The sequence below is a fragment of the Hyperolius riggenbachi genome, chromosome 5 (genome assembly GCF_040937935.1).
Source record: "Hyperolius riggenbachi isolate aHypRig1 chromosome 5, aHypRig1.pri, whole genome shotgun sequence".
NCBI lineage: Eukaryota > Metazoa > Chordata > Amphibia > Anura > Hyperoliidae > Hyperolius > Hyperolius riggenbachi.
The window spans coordinates 174,338,490-174,360,776 of NC_090650.1; the positions used below are offsets into that span (position 1 = coordinate 174,338,490).

Consider the following 22,287-nt stretch of genomic DNA (forward strand, 5'->3'; position numbering starts at 1 on the left):
CACACCAGCTTATCAGTCTCAGCTTGATAAGCTTTACAGTCCGTGTCCGTCTATTCCGCTTGTTTTGCTGTGGAATATCTTGAAACCATTTTCCTTCGGCCCCGGCCCCGTCTGCCTGTTTTGCTAGGCAGGGAAGGATTTCAGGCACCACTGTTATAAACTGTTCTTATCACCTTGCTTCGACACCATCGTCTCACAGACTGTGAGACCACTTGACTCTCCACACAGCAAACAGGAAATAGACTTTCTCAGGCTTCTCCAATGTTTACGTTATTTATTCAGGAAACAGGAATACAGATAGATACATTCATCTCCTGGCCAAGCAGACTTCCATGTTGCGTTACAGCTGCTTGAGTATCTTCCTACTGAAGATACCCAGGTCTTCTTGTATCTACTCTATGTTACAGCTAGACTACCTATGTACAGCATCCATTATATCAGATTACAGAAAGGAATAACATGCTTAGAGGTCCAAGTCGGCCTTGCGAGCTAGTGCAGAAGGAAGAAGCAGAAGTGCGTTCTCCATTGCTCGCTCCAGATTTAATACCGACTAGGAAAGAGTTAAATATGACATCATCTTCGCCACCCCCTATATCAGTCTATTGGTGGACCCACTCATGGTGTCATCATACCCGCCTACTCGATTAATAATCAATGAGGCACTTGACCCAGATGCAGGCATGTAGATGTTTAGTAAACATGGCCAATGTTTACTGTTCCTGTCCTGTAAGTGGAGGTCAGAGTAAACCGATGGCCTTCTTTAGGAACATGTTCTCAGTATCTGCGTGTATCTTCTGCTACACGCAGACCCTGAGATGCCTCTGCCTGCATCACCAAACCTCTATCTATTTTAAAGGCATACACTGCGGACAAGCCTTTTACATAAAACTCAGGCCAAGTAACTGAGGCCTACTTAAATTATAACAATGACAAGTAGTGATCAAATGTTGTGGACAATCATCTTCTACCTATCTGTCTATTTATTCCTCCCTGTGGGGGCACCATTAGTGACAACTGTGTGTCCCTTTCTTTGGCCTGGGTTCAGGAAAATTCCCGGCAATAAATGTGGAGGAACATGTGATGCAAAACTATGAACTCTGTCAACACTAACTGGGACTCTTTGACACAAGACATGGTTCATTTTGAACTGCTGGCACGCAACTTGCTGCGGAAACCCCAGAACAATGCTTAGTGGCTGGCTTCAAAGACGGAGAGGCCCATCCCGATGACACCGCATGACACACTGACGAAGCCTACGTCAATGTAGGCGTAACGCGTATGTGGGCGGATCTTGAAGACGTGGGACTGGAGGTCTAACCCGGCGTAGTACGCACAGCACACGCGCCTGCTCGGAAAGTACCAAGCCAGTAGTTTGAGACCGTCTGGAGACAGGTACCTATTAACCGTGGGATGCCCCGGGGTCCTCGATCAGCATTGGAACGATCGAAGCAGCAGAAAAAGGTACCCTTTGGCTGTCAATCGGTCCAGGTTGGTTTACCGGAAGGAGTAATCCCTCTCTATAAAGTGACCACATTGAGAGTGTTGGATTGAGTACTACTGTAAAACTCCTATACGGAATCACTATAGCTGGACTTTGTAAGGCAGCAGGTAGCTGCAATTATTGGAACTGTGGAACTGTACAGAAGCAATTATTTGCATGTTGCCCAGATTGATTCCAATCGCAACAGGAGTTGCAGCTGCTAAGGAGCATCACACACACACACACATATCTCAGGGATCGGCCGATCCAGATTGGGTGTGAATGTAGAATGAGTGCAGGTGTGAGCGCCAGCAGTACTCCATTTGTATATGCCTATGTCTTTGTTTTTAGGGAATTTGGGGTTTTCTGGGATGGTTGCTGTGTATTTTTCTACCCAATAAATTAATTTTGGTATATAGTTGTATGAGTGGAGGTTGTTTTGAATATAAGCAGTGACATATAGAGTTATACCTTATTGGTTTAACAGTAAAAAAGAAAATGGCAGTAGCCACTTTTTATTTTATGGTTACTCAAACTGAATCTATTCATTAAATAGCCAACTGCATTATAATTTAGCATGATACTGTATGTATTCATCTATTTACTAAAATATTTTTATATATCAGGACATTGAAGCTGCCACTGAACTGCGCACTACACTTGAACAAAGGTTCTCTGCTGCGCTTGATGACCTGGAGTTCTTAAAGAAGACGCATGAAGAAGTAAGTTATGACATTGATCACTCTTATATACTTCACTTTTAGAAAACCTAGCTCATGTTCTTACATTAGTACTTATGTTAGATATATTCTCAGTTGCCATTGTATGCAGGAAGAATTAAACAAAAGTTAAGGAACAGCTCAGACAAACATAGATTTATATATTCAAGGAAAAATACAAGCACCCTATGTCCCAGCATTACTTTTTAGCACATAACTGAGCTTTTTTACTACTACAGACCATAAGAATCATGTTCCACCATATAGGGAACATGAGGTTTCGATCTCTTTGCTATAGAGAAAACGTGGGCTAGTTGTTAGAATTTTTTTTTGTCTCACAGAGTGTCATTTCCCGCTAACTTGTGACAAAAAATATCTTATGAACTCACCATGCCCCTCACGGAATACCTTGGGGTGTTTTCTTTCCAAAATGGAGTAACTTGTGGGGTGTTTATACTGCCCTGGCATTTTAGGGGCCCTAAACCGTGAGTAGTCTGGAAACCAAATGCCTAAAAATGCCCTGTGAAATTCTAAAGGTACTCATTGGAATTCTGGCCCCTTTGCATCCCTAGGCTACAAAAAAAGTGTCACACATGTGGTATCGCTGTACTCAGGAGAAGTAGTTTAATGTGTTTTGGGGTGTCTTTTCACGCATAACCATTCTGTGTGTGAGAAATATCTCTGTAAATGACAACTTTTTCATTTTATTTATACAAAGTTGTCAATTCAAGTGCCGAAAGAGGGCCATACTTGTGTAGTCGTTGTCCACGTATAAGTGGTACCCCTTGTGGAATAAGGGTGACACCAAGTTCCAGACAATCTTGCTACTGCTCCCCAGATAGTCGGGGCATCTGAACGACTACCGTTTTGAGTCTTTTCGCCCATAGACCCTAAAACGATAAGTATAGCCTGTGGCCCTTTCACAGAGCTTATACAGCTTGACCCCATACAGGGCGCGCTTGCAGGGGATGTACTGTTTGATGCCAAGGTACCCGGTAACGTTTACAAGGGACTCGTCTATGCATATGTTCTGTTCGAGGGTATACACATCTGCAAATCTGGATGACAACTGGTCTATGAGGGACCACATTTTATGGAGCCAGTCATAAACAGTGTGGCCTCTTAGACAATAGGTTGTGTTGTCGTTGAAGTGCATGAAACGCAGGATGACCTCAAAACCTGTCCTGGACATTGCAAAAGAGAACATGGGCATGTAATGTATTGTGTCCATAGACCAAAAAGACAGCAATACATTTTTTTTAAGCCCATGTTGAGCAGGGCTGCTCATTCGGATTCCAGATATCCGGTTGACCCGGATATCCGACCTTTTTTCAGCTATCAGACCGGATTCCGATTCCGGATACCTGGGGCCAAATCCGGATAGCTATCTGCAGATATTTGGCCGAATAACCCGGATATCCGCAGATATCCGCGGGTATCTGGATCCGAAATACTGTAACTAAGGAGATGATGTCCTGGAGCCAATCAGAGGGCTCCCAGCAGAAGCCCTAGCAACCAATCACAGAGGGGAACCCTGGCCAGCCCCACCTGACCTCATTGAGCCAATCAGAGGCTCCCAGCCTAAGCCCTGGTACCCAATCACAGAAAGGAACACTGGCCTGCCCCCCTGTATAATAAGGAGGGCTGCCATGATGAGGCATATCGTCTTGCTGAATGCTCACTGATACACATGCTCCAGTGCTGGTGGCCTAGCAGCAAGGGCTGTACACAGTTATAAACCTAAAGCTGTTCAGTGATTAACCCCTTCACTACTATCACTACAAAATGGTTGTTAAATTGTTAATTAGCTTGATTGATGTCATAGTATGACAGTTAAAGTGTGTGCTCCAGTGCTGCTAGCCTCAGGGCTGTACACAGTGATAAGCTGTTCAGTGATTAAACCCTTCACTATCACTACACTATTGTAAAATCATTAATTAGCTTGATGTCATTTGTGTGACAGTCAGTGTGTGCTGCATGCAGCTGCTATGTGTCTGTGTGTGTGCTGTGCACAAACCAGGCCAGCTGCTGCCTGCTGGCCAGCTATTAGCCTTAGGTATAGGTTAGGTTAGGGATTAGGGGATAGGATTACTGTGATATTGTGTAGTTAGTACTGTAGTACAGCAGTCAGTGCTAGTATTTGTTAGAGTAGTAGTACCGTAGTACCACTGTGTTAGCTTTCTACAGAACTGCTGTGCTGTGAGCAGTGCCAGTGTGACAGTTAGTGTGCACTAGTGTCTTCTCCTCTGCTGTCTGACTGTCACGTGGCACTTGCCACGTGTCACATGGCACTTGCCACATGTCACTTGCCACGTGGCACTTGGCCGTGGCACATGTCACATGTCATTTGGCACTTGCCATGTGCCAAGTGCCACGTGATACTTGGCAAGTGCCACGTGCCACGTCCGGCATGCTCCTGGCACACGCTACAACTGCTGCTGCTGCATTACCCTGCTCCCGCTGCCTGTGCAGCTCCCACCACCAGGCCAGGGTGCCACAGGCCACTGATACTACCTATATTTAACCCAAAACACAATTGCTGCGTAATTTTTTGGAGGTGTCTTGGCTGAAAACGGTCATGTCCCAGTTGTGCGGTTGTACTTTGGACACAATGTGGGCTGCACGACCGCTGTCTGGAACCTAGGCCTAATGTTAATTGACAGCCATTTTTTTTTGGGGGGGGGGGGATTTGAAGTCCCCACATCATCAATTAGTGTCCCCCTTTGCAAAATAATGATGATACATGCCTCATTTACCCTAAAAACCCTTTTTAAAGCAATTTAAAGGCCACTTCCGGTTTTTCTATCCAGATATCTGAATCTGGCCGGATACCCCGGATACTGAGATCGGATATCCGATTCGGATCCGGATTGAAAATGTTGAACTCTGATATCCATCTCAGATCAGATATCTGGGTATACGGATCCAGATCCAATCCGGATTTTGAAAAGGGGTATCCGAGCACCACTGATGTTGAGGAGAAGGCCCCCCAAAAAATGTAATTTTGGAAACTGTGACTGGTTTCCACTGGAAAGGCTGGGCATAGAAGCTTTCCATATTGGTGGTTATGTACTGTGTGGCATAGCGGTTGGTCTCTGCCACAACTAGGTCTCTAAGTCATAGAGATCCTCGGTGAAGAACAGCTCAAAAAACTCAAGGGTCGATCCTAAATGAGCTGTCTCAACCTGGACTCCAGACTAGGTGATGAAAGGTGGCATTATGGGTCCGGCGTAACCAGGGGATTGCCAATGAGGATTTGCCAGCACCTCTGGGTGTCTAGGGACACTACTGGCCTGTGTTTGTGGTGGCTGCGATGGGGGTGTTACTACACGTGCCACCGTATCAGCTTGAACTGCCCTGCTGGTGCTCGCCACTTCACCAGAGGATATGGCAGTGCTGATATTCGGTCCAGGATGTGCTGCGTTGCTGGTTTATGCCTCACCATGTAAACCAAGATCAGCGCTAGCACCACTCTGCTGCAAATGAGGCTGATCCTGCGCAACCTGTGGTCCAATAACATGAGGTCGGATATGCCTGACCATAGCAGGGACCCCAACCTCGTCGCCGGGGCTAGCGGTCAAAGTGCCACTACTGTCTACAGGTTCGTATTCTGACCCACTGGATTCTGTGGATGAGGCATTCCCGTCGCTCTCATCAGTCAGGGCCAGAATCCTGTAGGCCTCTTCAGCAGAATACCCCCTTTTTGACAATTCGGTCAAACTCAATTTAGGGGGTATTTCTCTGAGACTATCCAGCCTGTCTAGCAAAACGGAGTGCTTGCAAAGTAAAAAAAAAGCTGTGATCGCTAATAAAGATTAAAAAAGATCAAAAGTGATCCTTATAGTGCCACAGCAATTGTACTTTTGTTTTTGCAGTGATCAGAAAAAATTATACAGTTTCATACAAACTGACCACAAACACAGGGGTGCACCAAGGCTGCGTCCTGTCACCTTTCCTGTTCTCCCTGTACACAAACAACTGCAGATCCATGTCAAACTCAGTCAAAGTAATCAAATTTGCAGATGACACCACCATAATTGGCCTCATCTCCAAAAATGATGAGCAGGCATACCGCCACCATGTTGATAGCATTTGCCATTGGTGCAGGGAGAACGGGCTGGTCCTCAACATCACAAAAACAGTGGAGAGAATTGTTGACCCACCCCACCTTCAATTTGCATCGACAGCACGGAAGTTGCAAGAGTTCCCTGTGTCCGCCTTCTAGGCACAACTATCTCTAACGACCTGACCTGGAAGGCCAACACTGCTTCCACCCAGAGGAAAGCCCAGCAGTGGCTATTCTTCCTGTCAACTGAAGAAGTTCAGTACGGCCCAGGCTCTTCTGATGAGTTTCTACTTCACCACGATTGAATTTGTCCTCTGCTCTTCCATCCTAATCTGGTACGCTGGCTCCTCCGCCAGTGACAGACTCAAACTACAGAGAGTCATCAGATCATCGGAGAGGATCATAGGGAAATTACTCCCCCCTCTCGATCTCCTCTACAACACCAGACTGCGTTCCAGAGCAGCCAGGATTGCCAGCCAGCCCCTTACACCCAGGATACTGATTCTTCAGTTGGCTCTCCGACCCCATAGGCTTCGGTCCATCGCCACCAGGACTTCAAGAAACAGGAACAGCTTTTTCCCCTCAGCTGTCAACTCTATGAACTCTATTCACTCACTACACCCAATCCTCCCCCCTCCCTAAATCATCCCCTCCTCATAAACTGTAACTGATAAAACACGTTTTCACTCCTCCATACTGCAAATATCTGTGGGTAAATTTGTGTGTCATTTTTATGTGTTAAATTGCTGACAGCCTGTGTTTTTTGTTGTTAATTTGTGTGTTTCTCTACATGCAGAATGATTTCTCTGAGTTTTGTATTCTGATTTTTGTTTTCTGAGTGTCCTATCTAAAGCCCTGTACATGCCAAGTCCAATTTCGGGGGACGACCCAGGAGTATTTGGCAAATTAAAAATGATTCTGATTCTTATAAATATCAAAGGCTAAACCAGTAAATCACAAGTAGATTGTGCAATTATAAGATAACAGATATTCTATCTTTTATCTGCAGTTTAATATATGGTTTAGCTTAAAAACAGAACAAACTGGGCCTGATCTGACCTGTTTAACCATTTAAGCCTCCTGGACATGATTGTACCACCCCCAGTTAGCCCGGAGATCAATGAACGGGAACATAGTTCCCGTTCATTGATCTAAATCCCCGGTAGAAAGACCGACGGCTTCTCATCAGAAGCTGCCATCTTTCTGACAAAAAAAGGTTTCCCATCCTCCATATGCTTCCTGGAAGTGAGCACTTCACTTCCGGGGCTAAAAAAAAAAAAATCACTGTTGCCATTTTGTGGCCAAATAGTAAATCTACATCTACATACATTTTTTAATAAAATAAACCCACATGATTACATTTAAAATTAACTGTTTACCTCCCATACCAACAATTACTCAAAATTTTTAATGAAAAAAAAATTACAATTTAAAAGTAAAAACAAAAAACAAATAGTCACCTAAGGGTCTGAGCTTTTTTAATATGCATGTGAAGAGGGTAAATTACGAACATTTTTTAAATTACGGTATAAGCTTGTAAATAGTGATGGATGCAAAACTGAAAAAATGCAACTTTATTTCCAAATAAAATATTGGCACCATACATTGTGATAGGGACATAATTTAAATAGACACTGAAGCGAAAAAATGTTGTTATGATATAATATAATTAACCGGGACACATGGGCAAATAAAATACATAGGTTTTAATTATGGTAGCATGTATTATTTTAAAGCTATAATGGCCAAAAACTGAGAAATAATGATTTTTTTTCCCTAGCAAGGAAAAAAACCCAGTATGAACAGCACTACTCAAGAAGTAATTGGGTGTACACTCCCTGTGTAGCTGCATGGTTCTCTCTACCTGCCAATAGGATAGTGGTTTGTGCGTCTGGTTGGTGCAGATGCCCCCTTTTTTGTCGTGTAGTACTGGCTCTTGATACAGACTGGGCTCTCTAGAACTATATATATATATATATATATATACGGGTCCGTTAAAAATGGCGCCAGTTATCGTACTTAAAAAACGGCGCCCCATAGAGAACCATTATCACTAGTTATTTTTCGTTTTTTGACAGCTAAAAAATGGCGCCGGCTTTAAAAACGATATTTATTGTTTATATTTATATTTGTATTGCTCCCAAAAGATATTTATAGTTTTAACCCCTGCTTTGCTGCCGTTTGGAAAATATCTGCCCGCCGGCTTTAATGTTTAATAGCAAAGCCCCCTTAAAAGCTAAAAACACCAAATTTGCAGGTAATGTTAACAAGAAAATTGTGAACAAGAGGAAACATTTTTTTTTCAAAAAGACCTTATAGTTTTTGAGAAAATCGATTTTGAATATTCTTCTTCTGACCGTGGGAAAATTAAACGCCCGCCGACTTTAGCGGTTAATAGCAAAGCCCCTTTAAATGCCAGAAACACCAAATGTGTAGGGAATGTTAAGAAAAATAGTGGGAACACGAAGAAAAAAAAATTGTTCAAAAAGACCTTATAGTTTTTGAGAAAATCGATTTTAAATCTTCAAAGGAAATGTATCTATTTAAATCGCGTACTGACATTTCCTGGAAACTTTTTTCGCCGACTTTAGCAGTTAATAGCAAAGTCCCCTTAAAGGGAACCTAAACTGAGCAGGATATGGATTTTTCCTTTTAAAATAATACCAGTTGCCTGACTCTCCTGCTGATCCTGTGTCTCTAATGCTTTCAGCCACAGCCTCTGAACAAGCATGCAGATCAGGTGCTCTGACTGAAGTCAGACTGGATTTGCTGCATGCATGTTTCAGGTGTGTGATTCATCCACTACTGCAGCCATAGAGATCAGCAAGACTGCAAAGCAACTGGTATTGTTTAAAAGGAAACACCCATACCCCCTTCAGTTAAGGTTCCCTCTAAATCCTAGCAACACCAAATTTGCAGGATATGTTAAAAAGATACTGGGAAACAATATTTAAAAAAAAATTTGAAAAATGGTATTTATTTTTTTTTTAAATTAAATTTTTTGGGTTATGTTCAGAGTGTGGGAAAAGTTTTGAAAAAAACGACGTGGGGTCCCCCCTCCCGAGCCTCTGTAACCCCTTGTCCCCCATGCAGGCTGGGATAGCCAGAATCCGGAGCCCCGGCCGACTGGGGCTTCGCACCCTGAGCTATACCAGCCCGCATGGTCCATGGTATGGGGGGGCTCCGGGGGGGAGGGGCGGCCAAGCCTCCCCCTCCCCCCCGGAGCCCCTTGTCCAATCCATGGACAAGGGGCTCTTCCCCGCCTCCCTTGCCCCAGGTGGAGGCGGGGGCGACGACTCCCGGGGGGGGGGTTCATGGTGGCATCTGGGAGTCCCCTTTAAGAAGGGGACCCCCAGATGCCCACCCCCCTCCCAGGAGAAATGAGTATAGGGGTACAAAGCACCCCTTACCCTTTTCCACAAAGGGTTAAATGAAATAAAAATGCAACAACGAAAAAAGTCCTTTAATGTTCTAAATTAACCACAAATACTTACCTGTACCTTTAAGAAAAAATCCCACGCCAATCAGGTCCCACGACAGTATCCTCTATCTTGCGATCTTCTGATACATGTTGATTGAAGATCTCCGCCGCCCCGACGCCACACACGCCGCCTCCGCCGCACTGCTCTCAGCTATACTAAGTATAGCTGAGAGTTGCGTCTATGCGTCTATACAGACGCATTAGCGCTAGCTGCCGCTGCCCTCCCTGCCTCCCCCCACCTGTCACCCTCACCCATGCTGGCACCCAATGCACCCATGGGTGCCAGCATGGGTGAGGGTGACAGGTGGGGAGAGGCAGGGAGGGCAGCGGCAGCTAGCGCTAATGCGTCTATATAGATGCATAGACACAACTCTCAGCTATACTAAGTATAGCTGAGAACAAAAAGCATCTTTAAATTTTGGCTCCAAGGCTCCCCATTGGTTCCTTATCGATCAATGGGGATCCTCCTGATCCCCATTGGTCTGTTAAGGAACCAATGGGGACCATTGGAGCCAAAATTTAAAGATGCTTTTTGCTCTTAGCTATACTAAGTATAGCTAAGAGCAGTGAGTGCGGCGGGGGCGGCGTGTGTGGCGTCGGGGCGGCGGATATCTGCAATCAACATGTAACTGAAGGTCGCAAGATGGAAGATACTGTCGTGGGACCTAATTGACGTGGGATTTTTTTCTTAAAGGTACAGGTAAGTATTTCTGGTTAATTTAGAACATTAAAGGACTTTTCTCGTTGTTGCGTTTTTATTTCATTTAACCCTTTGTGGAAATGGGTAAGGGGTACAAAGTAGCCCTATACTCATTTCTCCTGGGAGGGGGGCAGGCATCTGGGTTCCCCTTCTTAAAGGGGACTCCCAGGTGCCACCATGAACCCCCCCCCCGGGAGTCGTCGCCCCCACCTCCTCCTGGGGCACCGGAGGTGGGGAAGAGCCCCTTGTCCATGGATTGGACAAGGGCTCCGGGGGGGAGGGGAAGGCTTGGCCGCCCCTCCCCCCCGAAGCCCCCCCATACCATCGACCATGCGGGCTGGTATAGCTCAGGGTGCGAAGCCCCAGTCGGCCGGGGCTCCGCATTCTGGCTATCCCAGCCTGCATGGGAGACAAGGGGTTACAGAGGCTCGGGAGGGGGGACCCCACGTCATTTTTTTCAAAACTTTTCCCACACTCTGAACATAACCCAAAAAATTTAATTTAAAAAAAAAATAAATACTATTTTTCAAATTTTTTTTTAAATATTGTTTCCCAGTATCTTTTTAACATATCCTGCAAATTTGGTGTTGCTAGGATTTAAGGGGACTTTGCTATTAACTGCTAAAGTCGGCGGAAAAAGTTTCCAGGAAATGTCAGTACGCGATTTAAATAGATAAATTTCCCTTTGAAGATTTAAAATCGATTTTCTCAAAAACTATAAGGTCTTTTTGAACAATTTTTTTTCTTCGTGTTCCCACTATTTTTCTTAACATTCCCTACACATTTGGTGTTTCTGGCATTTAAAGGGGCTTTTCTATTAACCGCTAAAGTCGGCGGGCGTTTAATTTTCCCACGGTCAGAAGAAGAATATTCAAAATCGATTTTCTCAAAAACTATAAGGTCTTTTTGAAAAAAAAAATTTCCTCTTCTTCACAATTTTCTTCTTAACATTCCCTGCAAATTTGGTGTTTTTAGCTTTTAAGGGAGCTTTGCTATTAAACATTAAAGCCGGCGGGCAGATATTTTCCAAACGGCAGCAAAGCAGGGGTTAAAATGATAAATATCGTTCAGGCAGGACAAAAAAAAAAGTTTTAAAACGATAAATTTCGTTTAAAAGGTCTGCACTATTTTAACCTTTAAAACGATAAATATCGTTTTAAACATATATCGGGCAGAAGGGGGCGCCATTTTTTGGCCGGCGCCATTTTTAACTAGACGCATATATATATATATATATAGTGGCCTGATAAAGGGTTTAAAAGAAAGCCCGAAACAAACGTGTGTTGTTGCCTAACCTAAATTTTCAATGTTCAGCCTACTCTAAATGTTCTATGCTCATCATGTCAAGCCAGACTATGCCACTACTGGTTTCATGAAAGCTCCTTTTTATTATTATTAAATATTATTATTTAGTATTTATATAGCGCCGACATATTACGCAGCGCTGTACAGTGTGTATATATATATATATATATATATATATATATATATATATATATATATATATATATATTGTCTTGTCACTAACTGTCCCTCAAAGGAGCTCACAATCTAGTCCCTACCATTGCCATATGTCTATATTATGTACTGTAAGTACTGTAGTCTAGGGCCAATTTTAGGGGGAGTCAATTAACTTATCCGTATGTTTTTGCAGATGTTTATAGTGGGTGTAGTGGATCACCCATAAGAGGACTCTCTTTTTTGCCCTTTTGATTGAAAAAGGGTTTTCCCAACTACATATTATATTACCCCGTTTATTCCGAGGTTTCTGGTCTTGTATTTTGAGCAACTGGTTGGAAAGGTCAGTAGACAATTTACAAGCGGAGATAATGCATTTTGTAGGAATTATAGGTAGGGGATCCATGTTGACATTTTCTTTCTCAAAACATATCGACAAAGCATCAGCCTTGATGTTTTTGAACCAGGTTTATAAGTGATATAAAAGTTGAACCTGGAGAAGAACAATGCCAAACTGGCTTGTCAGGAATTCAGTCGCTTGGCATTTTCAATGTATTCAAGGTTCTTATGAGCAGTATAAATTGTCACAGGATTCTATGCTCCTTCCAACCAATGTCTCCATTCTTCTAGAGCCAATTTAATGGCTAATAACTCTCTATTCCCAATGTCATCATTTCTTTCTGAGGGAGAAAACGTTCAAGAGAAAAATGCAGAGGGGTGTAGTTGTTTGGGACTGCCAAAAAGCTGAGACAGGACTGCCCCAACTCCCACCTCCGATGCATCTACCTCGACAATGAAAGGCTTTTGGATGTCAGGATTAAAGATGGCCCACATGGTTCGCTGGTGAACAGTTCCCGGCGAACTTCCAGTAGTTTGCGTTCGCCATCTAAGGCGAACTTTTCCGGAAGTTCGGTTCGCCCCATAATGCTCCATTAGGGTCAACTTTGTCCCTCTACATCACAGTTAGCAGGCACATTGTAGCCAATCAGGCTACACTCACTCCTGGAGCCACTCCTCCTTATATAAGGCAGGGAGCGCCGGCCATTACACTCACTCGTGTGCCTGCGTTAGTGAGAGAAGGGTCAGTTGCTGGCAGACTCTCATAGGGAAAGATTAGCTAGGCTCTTGTAGGCTTCTTAGCTTCCTCCTGGCTGATTCTTATTGCTAAAATAGACAGCCTTGATAATTCATACTGTGTGTGTGCCACTGCCAGCTACAGCACATTCAGTGACTACCTGTATGTGTGATAGGCAGCTGCACATTGTAATACCCATTGCTGTATATACCTAGCTGTTGTGTTCAGTGAACCCACCTCATCACTGCATATACCTAGCTGTTGTGTTCAGTGAACCCACCTCATCACAGCATATACCTACGTTTTGTGCTGCGTGAACCCACCTCATCACATCATATACCTAGCTGTTGTGTTCAGTGAACCCACCTCATTGCAGCATATACCTAGCTGTTGTGATCAGTGAACCCACCTCATCACAGCAAATACCTCATTTGTAAAAAACACCAAAATACTGCGCTGATACACACAGGTGTGTTAATACTGGTGGTGCGCTGCTTAAAAACAAATACAATACACACAAAGGTAAAGCTGCGCTCAAATGTCCTAATACACAGTCCTTCCAATTAAAAGGATGCTCAGCAATGTGCAAGTCTACACAGATCTATGTTCTCTTCTACCGCAGGTGCAGTAAGCTCCACTTCAGTGAGAAAACCACCACCACACCCCAAGCAGTGGCCACTCACCGTTAGAATAAGACCCTCTGTCAGATGGGTCTTTAGCGCCTATGGGGTCATCTGGCCGCCCCCTGCCATATACGAACAAGTAGATCTTTTGCTTCCTCTGTGTATAGTCCACATCACCTCAGATAAAACAAGGCAAAGCTTCCATAGCGTAAAACCATAAAATCAATTTTAATAAGTAAAAGATGTACACTTACAAACCAAGCCGTGGAGATGCGTACAGAGTTTTAATGGGCTCCACCCCAAACGTTGGCCGCCGGGTCGGCTGGATGGCGCTATCTCCTAAGCCTCCCTCCTGGCTCTCACGTCCCTCTCCACGGTGGATACAGTAACCGCGTGTGCTTGACTAGTTTCGTCGTATAAAACGACTCATCAGAAGCTAGCGCGGCTCCCAAATGTCTAAAACTTTATACCCGTTGCGGTGAATCTTCCTCCCACCCCCCACTCTTTACCCCGGAAGTGAGCTAGGTGGCACTCCCTCTCTCCTTGGTTGCCGCTCACCACCCGGAAGTGACGTTATGCAACAGCAAATACCTAGCAAATACCTAGCTGTTGTTACATAGTTACATAGTTACATAGTTATTTGGGCAGAAAAAAGACATACGTCCATCGAGTTCAACCAGAGAACAAAGTACAACACCAGCCTGCTCCCTCACATATCCCTGTTGATCCAAAGGAAGGCGAAAAAAACTCCACAAGGCATGGTCCAATTAGCCCCAAAAGGGAAACAATTCCTTCCCGACTCCAGATGGCAATCAGACAAATCCCTGGATCAACATCATTAGGCATTACCTAGTTATTGTAGCCATGGATGTCTTTCAATGCAAGGAAAGCATCTAAGCCCCCTTTAAATGCAGGTATAGAGTTTGACATAAGTGTTAAGTATTTAGTATTACAGTTCGAAGATTGAGACTCTTCTGCATCTGTAATTTGCAACAGTGCTGTTTCCTTTGTGAAGACAGAAGCAAAGAAAGCATTTAATAACTCTGCCTTACCTTGGTCATCCACCATCGAGTTCCCACCCTCATCCTTTAGGAGTCCTATACAATCAACCTTTCTTTTTTTAGCTGTTGTGTTCAGTGAACACACCTCATCACTGCATATACCTAGCTGTTGTGTTCAGTGAATCCACCTCATCACTGCATATACCTAGCAGTTGTGTTCAGTGACCCCACCTCATCACAGCATATACCTAGCTGTTGTGTTCAGTGACCCCACCTCATCACTGCATATACCTAGCTGTTGTGTTCAGTGAACCCACCTCATCACAGCATATACCTAGCTGTTGTGTTCAGTAAACCCACCTCCTCACAGCATATACCTAGCTGTTGTGTTCAGTGAACCCACCTCGTCACTGCATATACCTAGCTGTTGTGTTCAGTGAACCCACCTCATCACAGCATATACCTAGCTGTTGTGTTCAGTGAACCCACCTCATCATAGCATATACCTAGTTGTTGTGTTCAGTGAACCCACCTCATGACAGCATATACCTAGCTGTTGTGTTCAATGAGCCCACCTCATCACAGCTAGCTGTTGTGTTCAGTGAACCCACCTCATCACTGCATATACCTAGGTTTTCTGTTCAGTGAACCCACCTCATCACAGCATATACCTAGCTGTTGTGTTCAGTGAACCCACCTCATCACTGCATATACCTAGCTGTTGTGTTCAGTGAACCCACCTCATCACAGCATATACCTAGCTGTTGTGTTCAGTGAACCCACCTCATCACTGCATAAACCTAGCTGTTGTGTTCAGTGAACCCACCTCATCACTGCATATACCTAGCTGTTGTGTTCAGTGAACGCACCTCATCACAGCATATACCTAGCTGTTGTGTTCAGTGAACCCATCTCATCACTGCATATACCTACGTTTTGTGTTGAGTGAACCCAACTCATCACAGCATATACCTAGCTGTTGTGTTCAGTGAACCCACCTCATCACAGCATATACCTAGCTGTTGTGTTCAGTGAACCCACTTCATCACTGCATATACCTAGCTGTTGTGTTCAGTGAACCCACCTCACCACTGCATATACCTAGCTGTTGTGATCAGTGAACACACCTCATCACAGCATATACATAGTTACATAGTTATTTTGGTTGAAAAAAGACATACGTCTATCGAGTTCAACCAGAGAACAAAATACAACACCAGCCTGCTCCCTCACATATCCCTGTTGATCCAGAGGAAGGCGAAAAAACCCTTACAAGGCATGGTCCAATTAGCCCCAAAAGCGAAAAAAATTCCTTCCCGACTCCAGATGGCAATCAGATAAAATACCTGGATTAACATCATTAGGCATTACCTAGTAATTGTAGCCATTGACGTCTTTCAACGCAAGGAAAGCATCTAAGCCCCCTTTAAATGCAGGTATAGAGAGTTTGCCATAACGACTTCCTGTGACAATGCATTCCACATCTTAATCACTCTTACTGTAAAGAACCCTTTCCTAAATAAATGGCTAAAACGTTTTTCCTCCATGCGCAGATCATGTCCTCTAGTCCTTTGAGAAGGCCTAGGGACAAAAAGCTCATCCACCAAGCTATTATATTGCCCTCTGAATTATTTATACATGTGAACTAGATCCCCTCTAAGGCGTCGTTTCTCTAGACTAAATAAACTCAGTTTATCTAACCTTTCTTGGTAAGTGAGACCTTCCATCCCACGTATCAGTTTTGTTGCTGGTCTTTGCACCTGCTCTAAAACTGCAATATCCAGAACTGAATTCAATATTCCAGATGTGGCCTTACTAGAGAGTTAAACAGGGGCAATATTATGCTAGCATCTTGAGTTTTTCTTTCCCTTTTAATGCATCCCAAAATTTTGTTAGCTTTAGCTGCAGCGTCTTGGCATTGAGTGCAATTATTTAACTTGTTGTCGATGAGTACTCCTAAGTCCTTCTCCAAGTTTGATGTCCCCAACTGTATCCCATTTATTTTGTATGGTGCTAGACCATTGGTACGACCAAAATGCATGACTTTACATTTTTCAACATTGAATTTCATCTGCCATGTATGTGCCCATATAGCCATGCTATCCAGATCCTGTTGCATTATGACACTAACTTCCTGAGAGTTGATGATTCTGCACAATTTAGTATCATTTGCAAAAATAGCAACATTGCTCACTACTGCATCTACTAGGTCATTAATAAATAAATTGAAGAGCACTGGACCCGGTACAGACCCCTGTGGGACCCCACTGCTAACAGTCTCCCATTTTGAGTATGTTCCATTGACCACAACTCTTTGTTTTCTGTCCATTAGCCAGTTCCCTATCCATGCACACAGACTCTTCCCCAGTCCTTTCATCCTCAACTTTTGCACCAGACTTTTGTGGGGAACAGTGTCAAAGGCCTTTGCAAAGTCCAAGTATATCACATCTAGAGCATTGCCAATATCCACATTAGCGTTCACTACCTCATAAAAGCTGAGCATGTTAGTCAAACAGGACCTGTCTTTAGTAAACCCATGTTGATGCTGAGAAATAAGATTATTTTCTACTAAGAAGTCATGTATAGCATCTCTTAGTAACCCCTCAAATAGTTTGCATACAACTGATGTTAAGCTTACAGGTCTATAATTTCCTGGATCGGATTTTTTGCCCTCCTTAAATAATGGGAAAACGTGGGCTGTACGCCAATCCACTGGGACTCTGCCAGTTGAAAGAGAGTCACAAAAGATAATATAAAGGGGTTTATCTATAACTGAACTTAATTCCCTTAGGACCCGAGGATGCATGCCATCCGGGCCAGGTGCATTGTCTATTTTTAATTTATTTAGTCTTGCCTTCACTTCTTCCTGCGTTAAGTATTTAATATTACAGTTGGAAGATTGAGACTCTTCTGCATCTGTAATTTGCAACAGTGCTGTTTCCTTTGTGAAGACAGAAGCAAAGAAAGCATTTAATAACTCTGCCTTACCTTGGTCATCCACCATCGAGTTCCCACCCTCATCCTTTAGGAGTCCTATACAATCAACCTTTCTTTTTTTAGCTGTTGTGTTCAGTGAACCCACCTCATCACTGCATATACCTAGCTGTTGTGTTCAGTGAACCCACCTCATCACTGCATATACCTAGCTGTTGTGTTCAGTGAACCCACCTCATCACAGCTAGCTCTTGTGTTCAGTGAACCCACATCACTGCATATACCTAGCTGTTGTGTTCAGTGAACCCACCTCATCACTGCATATACCTAGCTGTTGTGTTCAGTGAACCCACCTCATCACTGCATATACCTAGCTGTTGTGTTCAGTGTTCCCACCTCATCACAGCTAGCTGTTGTGTTCAGTGAACCCACCTCATCACTGCATATACCTAGCTGTTGTGTTCAGTGAACCCACCTCATCACTGCATATACCTAGCTGTTGTGTTCTGTGAACCCACCTCATCACTGCATATACCTACGTTTTGTGTGGAGTGAACCCACCTCATCACTGCATATACCTAGCTTTTGTGTTCAGTGAACCCACCTCATCACTGCATATACCTAGCTGTTGTTGAGTGAACCCATCTCATCACAGCATATGCCTAGCCGTTGTGTTCAATGAACCCATCTCATCATTGCATATACCTAGCTGTTGTGTTCAGTGAACTTACCTCATCACAGCATATGCCTAGCTGTTGTGTTCAGTGAACCCACCTCATCACAGCATATACCTAGCTGTTGTGTTCAATGAACCCACCTCATCACTGCATATACCTAGCTGTTGTGTTGAGTGAACCCACCTCATCACAGCATATACAGTGGTGTGAAAAACTATTTGCCCCCTTCCTGATTTCTTATTCTTTTGCATGTTTGTCACACTTAAATGTTTCTGCTCATCAAAAACCGTTAACTATTAGTCAAAGATAACATAATTGAACACAAAATGCAGTTTTAAATGATGATTTTTATTATTTAGTGAGAAAAAAAACCTCAAAACCTACATGGCCCTGTGTGAAAAAGAAATTGCCCCCTGAACCTAATAACTGGTGAGGCCACCCTTAGCAGCAATAACTGCAATCAAACGTTTGCGATAACTTGCAACAAGTCTTTTACAGCGCTCTGGAGGAATTTTGGCCCACTCATCTTTGCAGAATTGTTGTAATTCAGCTTTATTTGAGGGTTTTCTAGCATGAACCGCCTTTTTAAGGTCATGCCACAACATCTCAATAGGATTCAGGTCAGGACTTTGATGGCCACTCCAAAGTCTTCATTTTGTTTTTCTTCAGCCATTCAGAGGTGGATTTGCTGGTGTGTTTTGGGTCATTGTCCTGCTGCAGCACCCAAGATCACTTCAGCTTGAGTTGACGAACAGATGGCCGGACATTCTCCTTCAGGATTTATTGGTAGACAGTAGAATTCATGGTTCCATCTATCACAGCAAGCCTTCCAGGTCCTGAAGCAGCAAAACAACCCCAGACCATCACTCTACCACCACCATATTTTACTGTTGGTATGATGTTCTTTTGCTGAAATGCTGTGTTACTTCTACACCAGATGTAACGGGACACGCACCTGCCAAAAAGTTCAACTTTTGTCTCGTCGGTCCACAAGGTATTTTCCCAAAAGTCTTGGCAATCATTGAGATGTTTTTTAGCAAAGTTGAGACGAGCCTTAATGTTCTTTTTGCTTAAAAGTGGTTTGCGCCTTGGATATCTGCCATGCAGGCCGTTTTTGCCCAGTCTCTTTCTTATGGTGGAGTCGTGAACACTGACCTTAATTTAGGCTAGTGAGGCCTGCAGTTCTTTAGATGTTGTCCTGGGGTCTTTTGTGGCCTCTCGGATGAGTTTTCTCTTCGCTCTTGGGGTAATTTTGGTCGGCCGGCCACTCCTGGGAAGGTTCATCACTGTTCCATGTTTTTGCCATTTGTGGATAATGGCTCTCATTGTGGTTCGCTGGAGTCCCAAAGCTTTAGAAATGGCTTTATAACCTCTACCAGACTGATAGATCTCAATTACAGTACTTTTGTTCTCATTTGTTCCTGAATTTCTTTGGATCTTGGCATGATGTCTAGCTTTTGAGGTGCTTTTGGTCTACTTCTCTGTGTCAGATAGCTCCTATTTAAGTGATTTCTTAATTGAAACAGGTGTGGCAGTAATCAGGCCTGGGGGTGACTACAGAAAATGAACTCAGGTGTGATAAACCACAGTTAAGTTATTTTTTAACAAGGGGGGGCAATCACTTTTTCACACAGGGTCATGTAGATTTGGAGTTTTTTTCCTCACTAAATAATAAAAACCATCATTTAAAACTGCATTTTGTGTTCAATTATGTTATCTTTGACTAATAGTTAACGGTTTTTGATGAGCAGAAACATTTAAGTGTGACAAACATGCAAAAGAATAAGAAATCAGGAAGGGGGCAAATAGTTTTTCACACCACTGTACCTAGCTGTTGTGTTCAGTAAACCCACCGCATCACAGCATATACCTAGCTGTTGTGTTCAGTGAACCCACCTAATCACTGCATATAGCTAGCTGTTGTGTTCAGTGAACCCACCTCATCACAGTATATACCTAGCTGTTGTGTTCAGTGAACCCACCTCATCAGTGCATATACCTAGCTGTTGTGTTCAGTGAACCCACCCCACCACAGCATATACCTAGCTGTTGTGTTCAGTGAATCCACCTCATCACAGCATATACTTAGCTGTTGTGTTCAGTGAACCCACCTCATCACTGCATATACCTAGCTGTTGTGTTCAGTGAACCCACCTCATCACAGCATATACCTAGCTGTTGTGTTCAGTGAACCCACCTCATCACAGCATATACCTAGCTGTTTTCTTCAGTGAACCCAACTCATTACTGCATATACCTACGTTTTGTGTTCAGTGAACCCACCTCATTACTGCATATACCTAGCTGTTGTGTTCAGTGAACCCACCTCATCACAGCATATACCAGTGAACCCATCTCATCACTGCATATACCTAGCTGTTGTGTTCAGTGAACCCATCTCATCCAAGCATATACCTAGCTGTTGTGTTTAGTGAACCCACCTCATCACAGCATACAGTGGCTTCCAAAAGTATTCAGCCTCCTTGAAGTTTTCCACATTTTGTCACATTACTGCCACAAACATGAATCAATTTTATTGGAATTCCACCTGAAAGACCAATACAAAGTTGTGTACACGTTAGAAGTGGAATGAAAATCATACATGATTCCAAATGGTTTTTTTTACAAATAAATAATTGCAAAGTGGGGTGTGCGTAATTATTCAGCCCCCTGAGTCAGTACTTTGTGGGACCACATTTTGCTGCAATTACAGCTGCTAGTCTTTTAGGGTAGGTCTCTACCAGCTTTGCACATCTAGAGACTGAAGTCCTTGCCCATTCTTCTTCACAAAACAGCTCCAGCTCAGTCAGATTAGATGGACAGTGTTTGTGAACAGCAGTTTTCAGATCTTGCCACAGATTCTCGATTGGATTTAAATCTGGACTTTGACTGGGCCATTCTAACACATGGATATGTTTTGTTTTAAACCATTCCATTGTTGCCCTGGCTTTATGTTTAGGGTTGTTGTCCTGCTGGATGGTGAACCTCCGCCTCAGTCTCAAGTCTTTTGCAGACTCCAAGAGGTTTTCTTCCAAGATTGTCCTGTATTTGGCTCCATCCATCTTCCCATCAACTCCGACCAGCTTCTCTGCCCCTACTGAAGAGAAGCACTCCCAGAGCATGATGCTGCCACCACCATATTTGACAGTGGGGATGGTGTGTTCAGAGTGATGTGCAGTGTTAGTTTTCCGCCACACATAGCGTTTTGCATTTTGGCCAAAAAGTTCTATTTTGGTCTCATCTGACCAGAGCACCTTCTTCCACATGTTTACTGTGTCCCCCATATTGCTTGTGGCAAACTGCAAACGGGACTTCTTATGTTTTTCTGTTAACAATGGCTTTCTTCTTGCCACTCTTCCATAAAGGCCAATTGTGTGCAGTGCACAACTAATAGTTGTCCTATGGACAGATTCCCCCACCTGAGCTGTAGATCTCTGCAGCTCGTCCAGAGTCAACATGGGCCTCTTGACTGCATTTCTGATATGTGCTCTCCTTGTTTGGCCTGTGAGTTTAGGTGGACAGCCTTGTCTTGGTAGGTTTACAGTTGTGCCATACTCCTTCCATCTCTGAATGATCGCTTGAACAGTGTTCCGTGGGATGTTCAAGGCTTTGGAAATATTTTTGTAGAGTAAACCTGCTTTACATTTCTCAATAACTTTGTCCCTGACCTGTCTGGTGTGTTCTTTGGACTTCATGGTGTTGTTGCTCCCAGTATTCTCTTAGACAACCTCTGAAGCCGTCACAGAGCAGCCGTATTTGTACTGACATTATATTACACACAGGTGCACTCTATTTAGTCATTAGCACTCATCAGGCAATGTCTATGGGCAACTGACTGCACTCAGACCAAAGGGGGCTGAATAATTACGCACACCCCACTTTGCAGTTATTTATTTGTAAAAAATGTTTGGAATCATGTATGGTTTTCGTTCCACTTCTCAAGTGTACACCACTTTGTATTGGTCTTTCACGTGGAATTCCAATAAAATTGATTCAGGCTTGTGGCAGTAATATGCAAAACTGTGGAAAACTTCAAGGGAGCCAAATACTTTTGCAAGCCACTGTATACCTAG

At 43.6% G+C, this 22,287-nt stretch overlaps 1 protein-coding gene across 1 annotated transcript in view; it reads left to right on the forward strand.

The window, feature by feature from the left end:
• Window positions 1-22,287, forward strand: part of LOC137518497 (thread biopolymer filament subunit gamma-like) — a 329,520-nt gene that overhangs the window by 95,184 nt on the left and 212,049 nt on the right. The window contains exon 3 of the mRNA XM_068236429.1: window positions 2,107-2,202. Within this exon, the coding sequence (XP_068092530.1) occupies window positions 2,107-2,202 (96 nt within the window). The remainder of the gene's footprint in view (window positions 1-2,106; window positions 2,203-22,287) is intronic.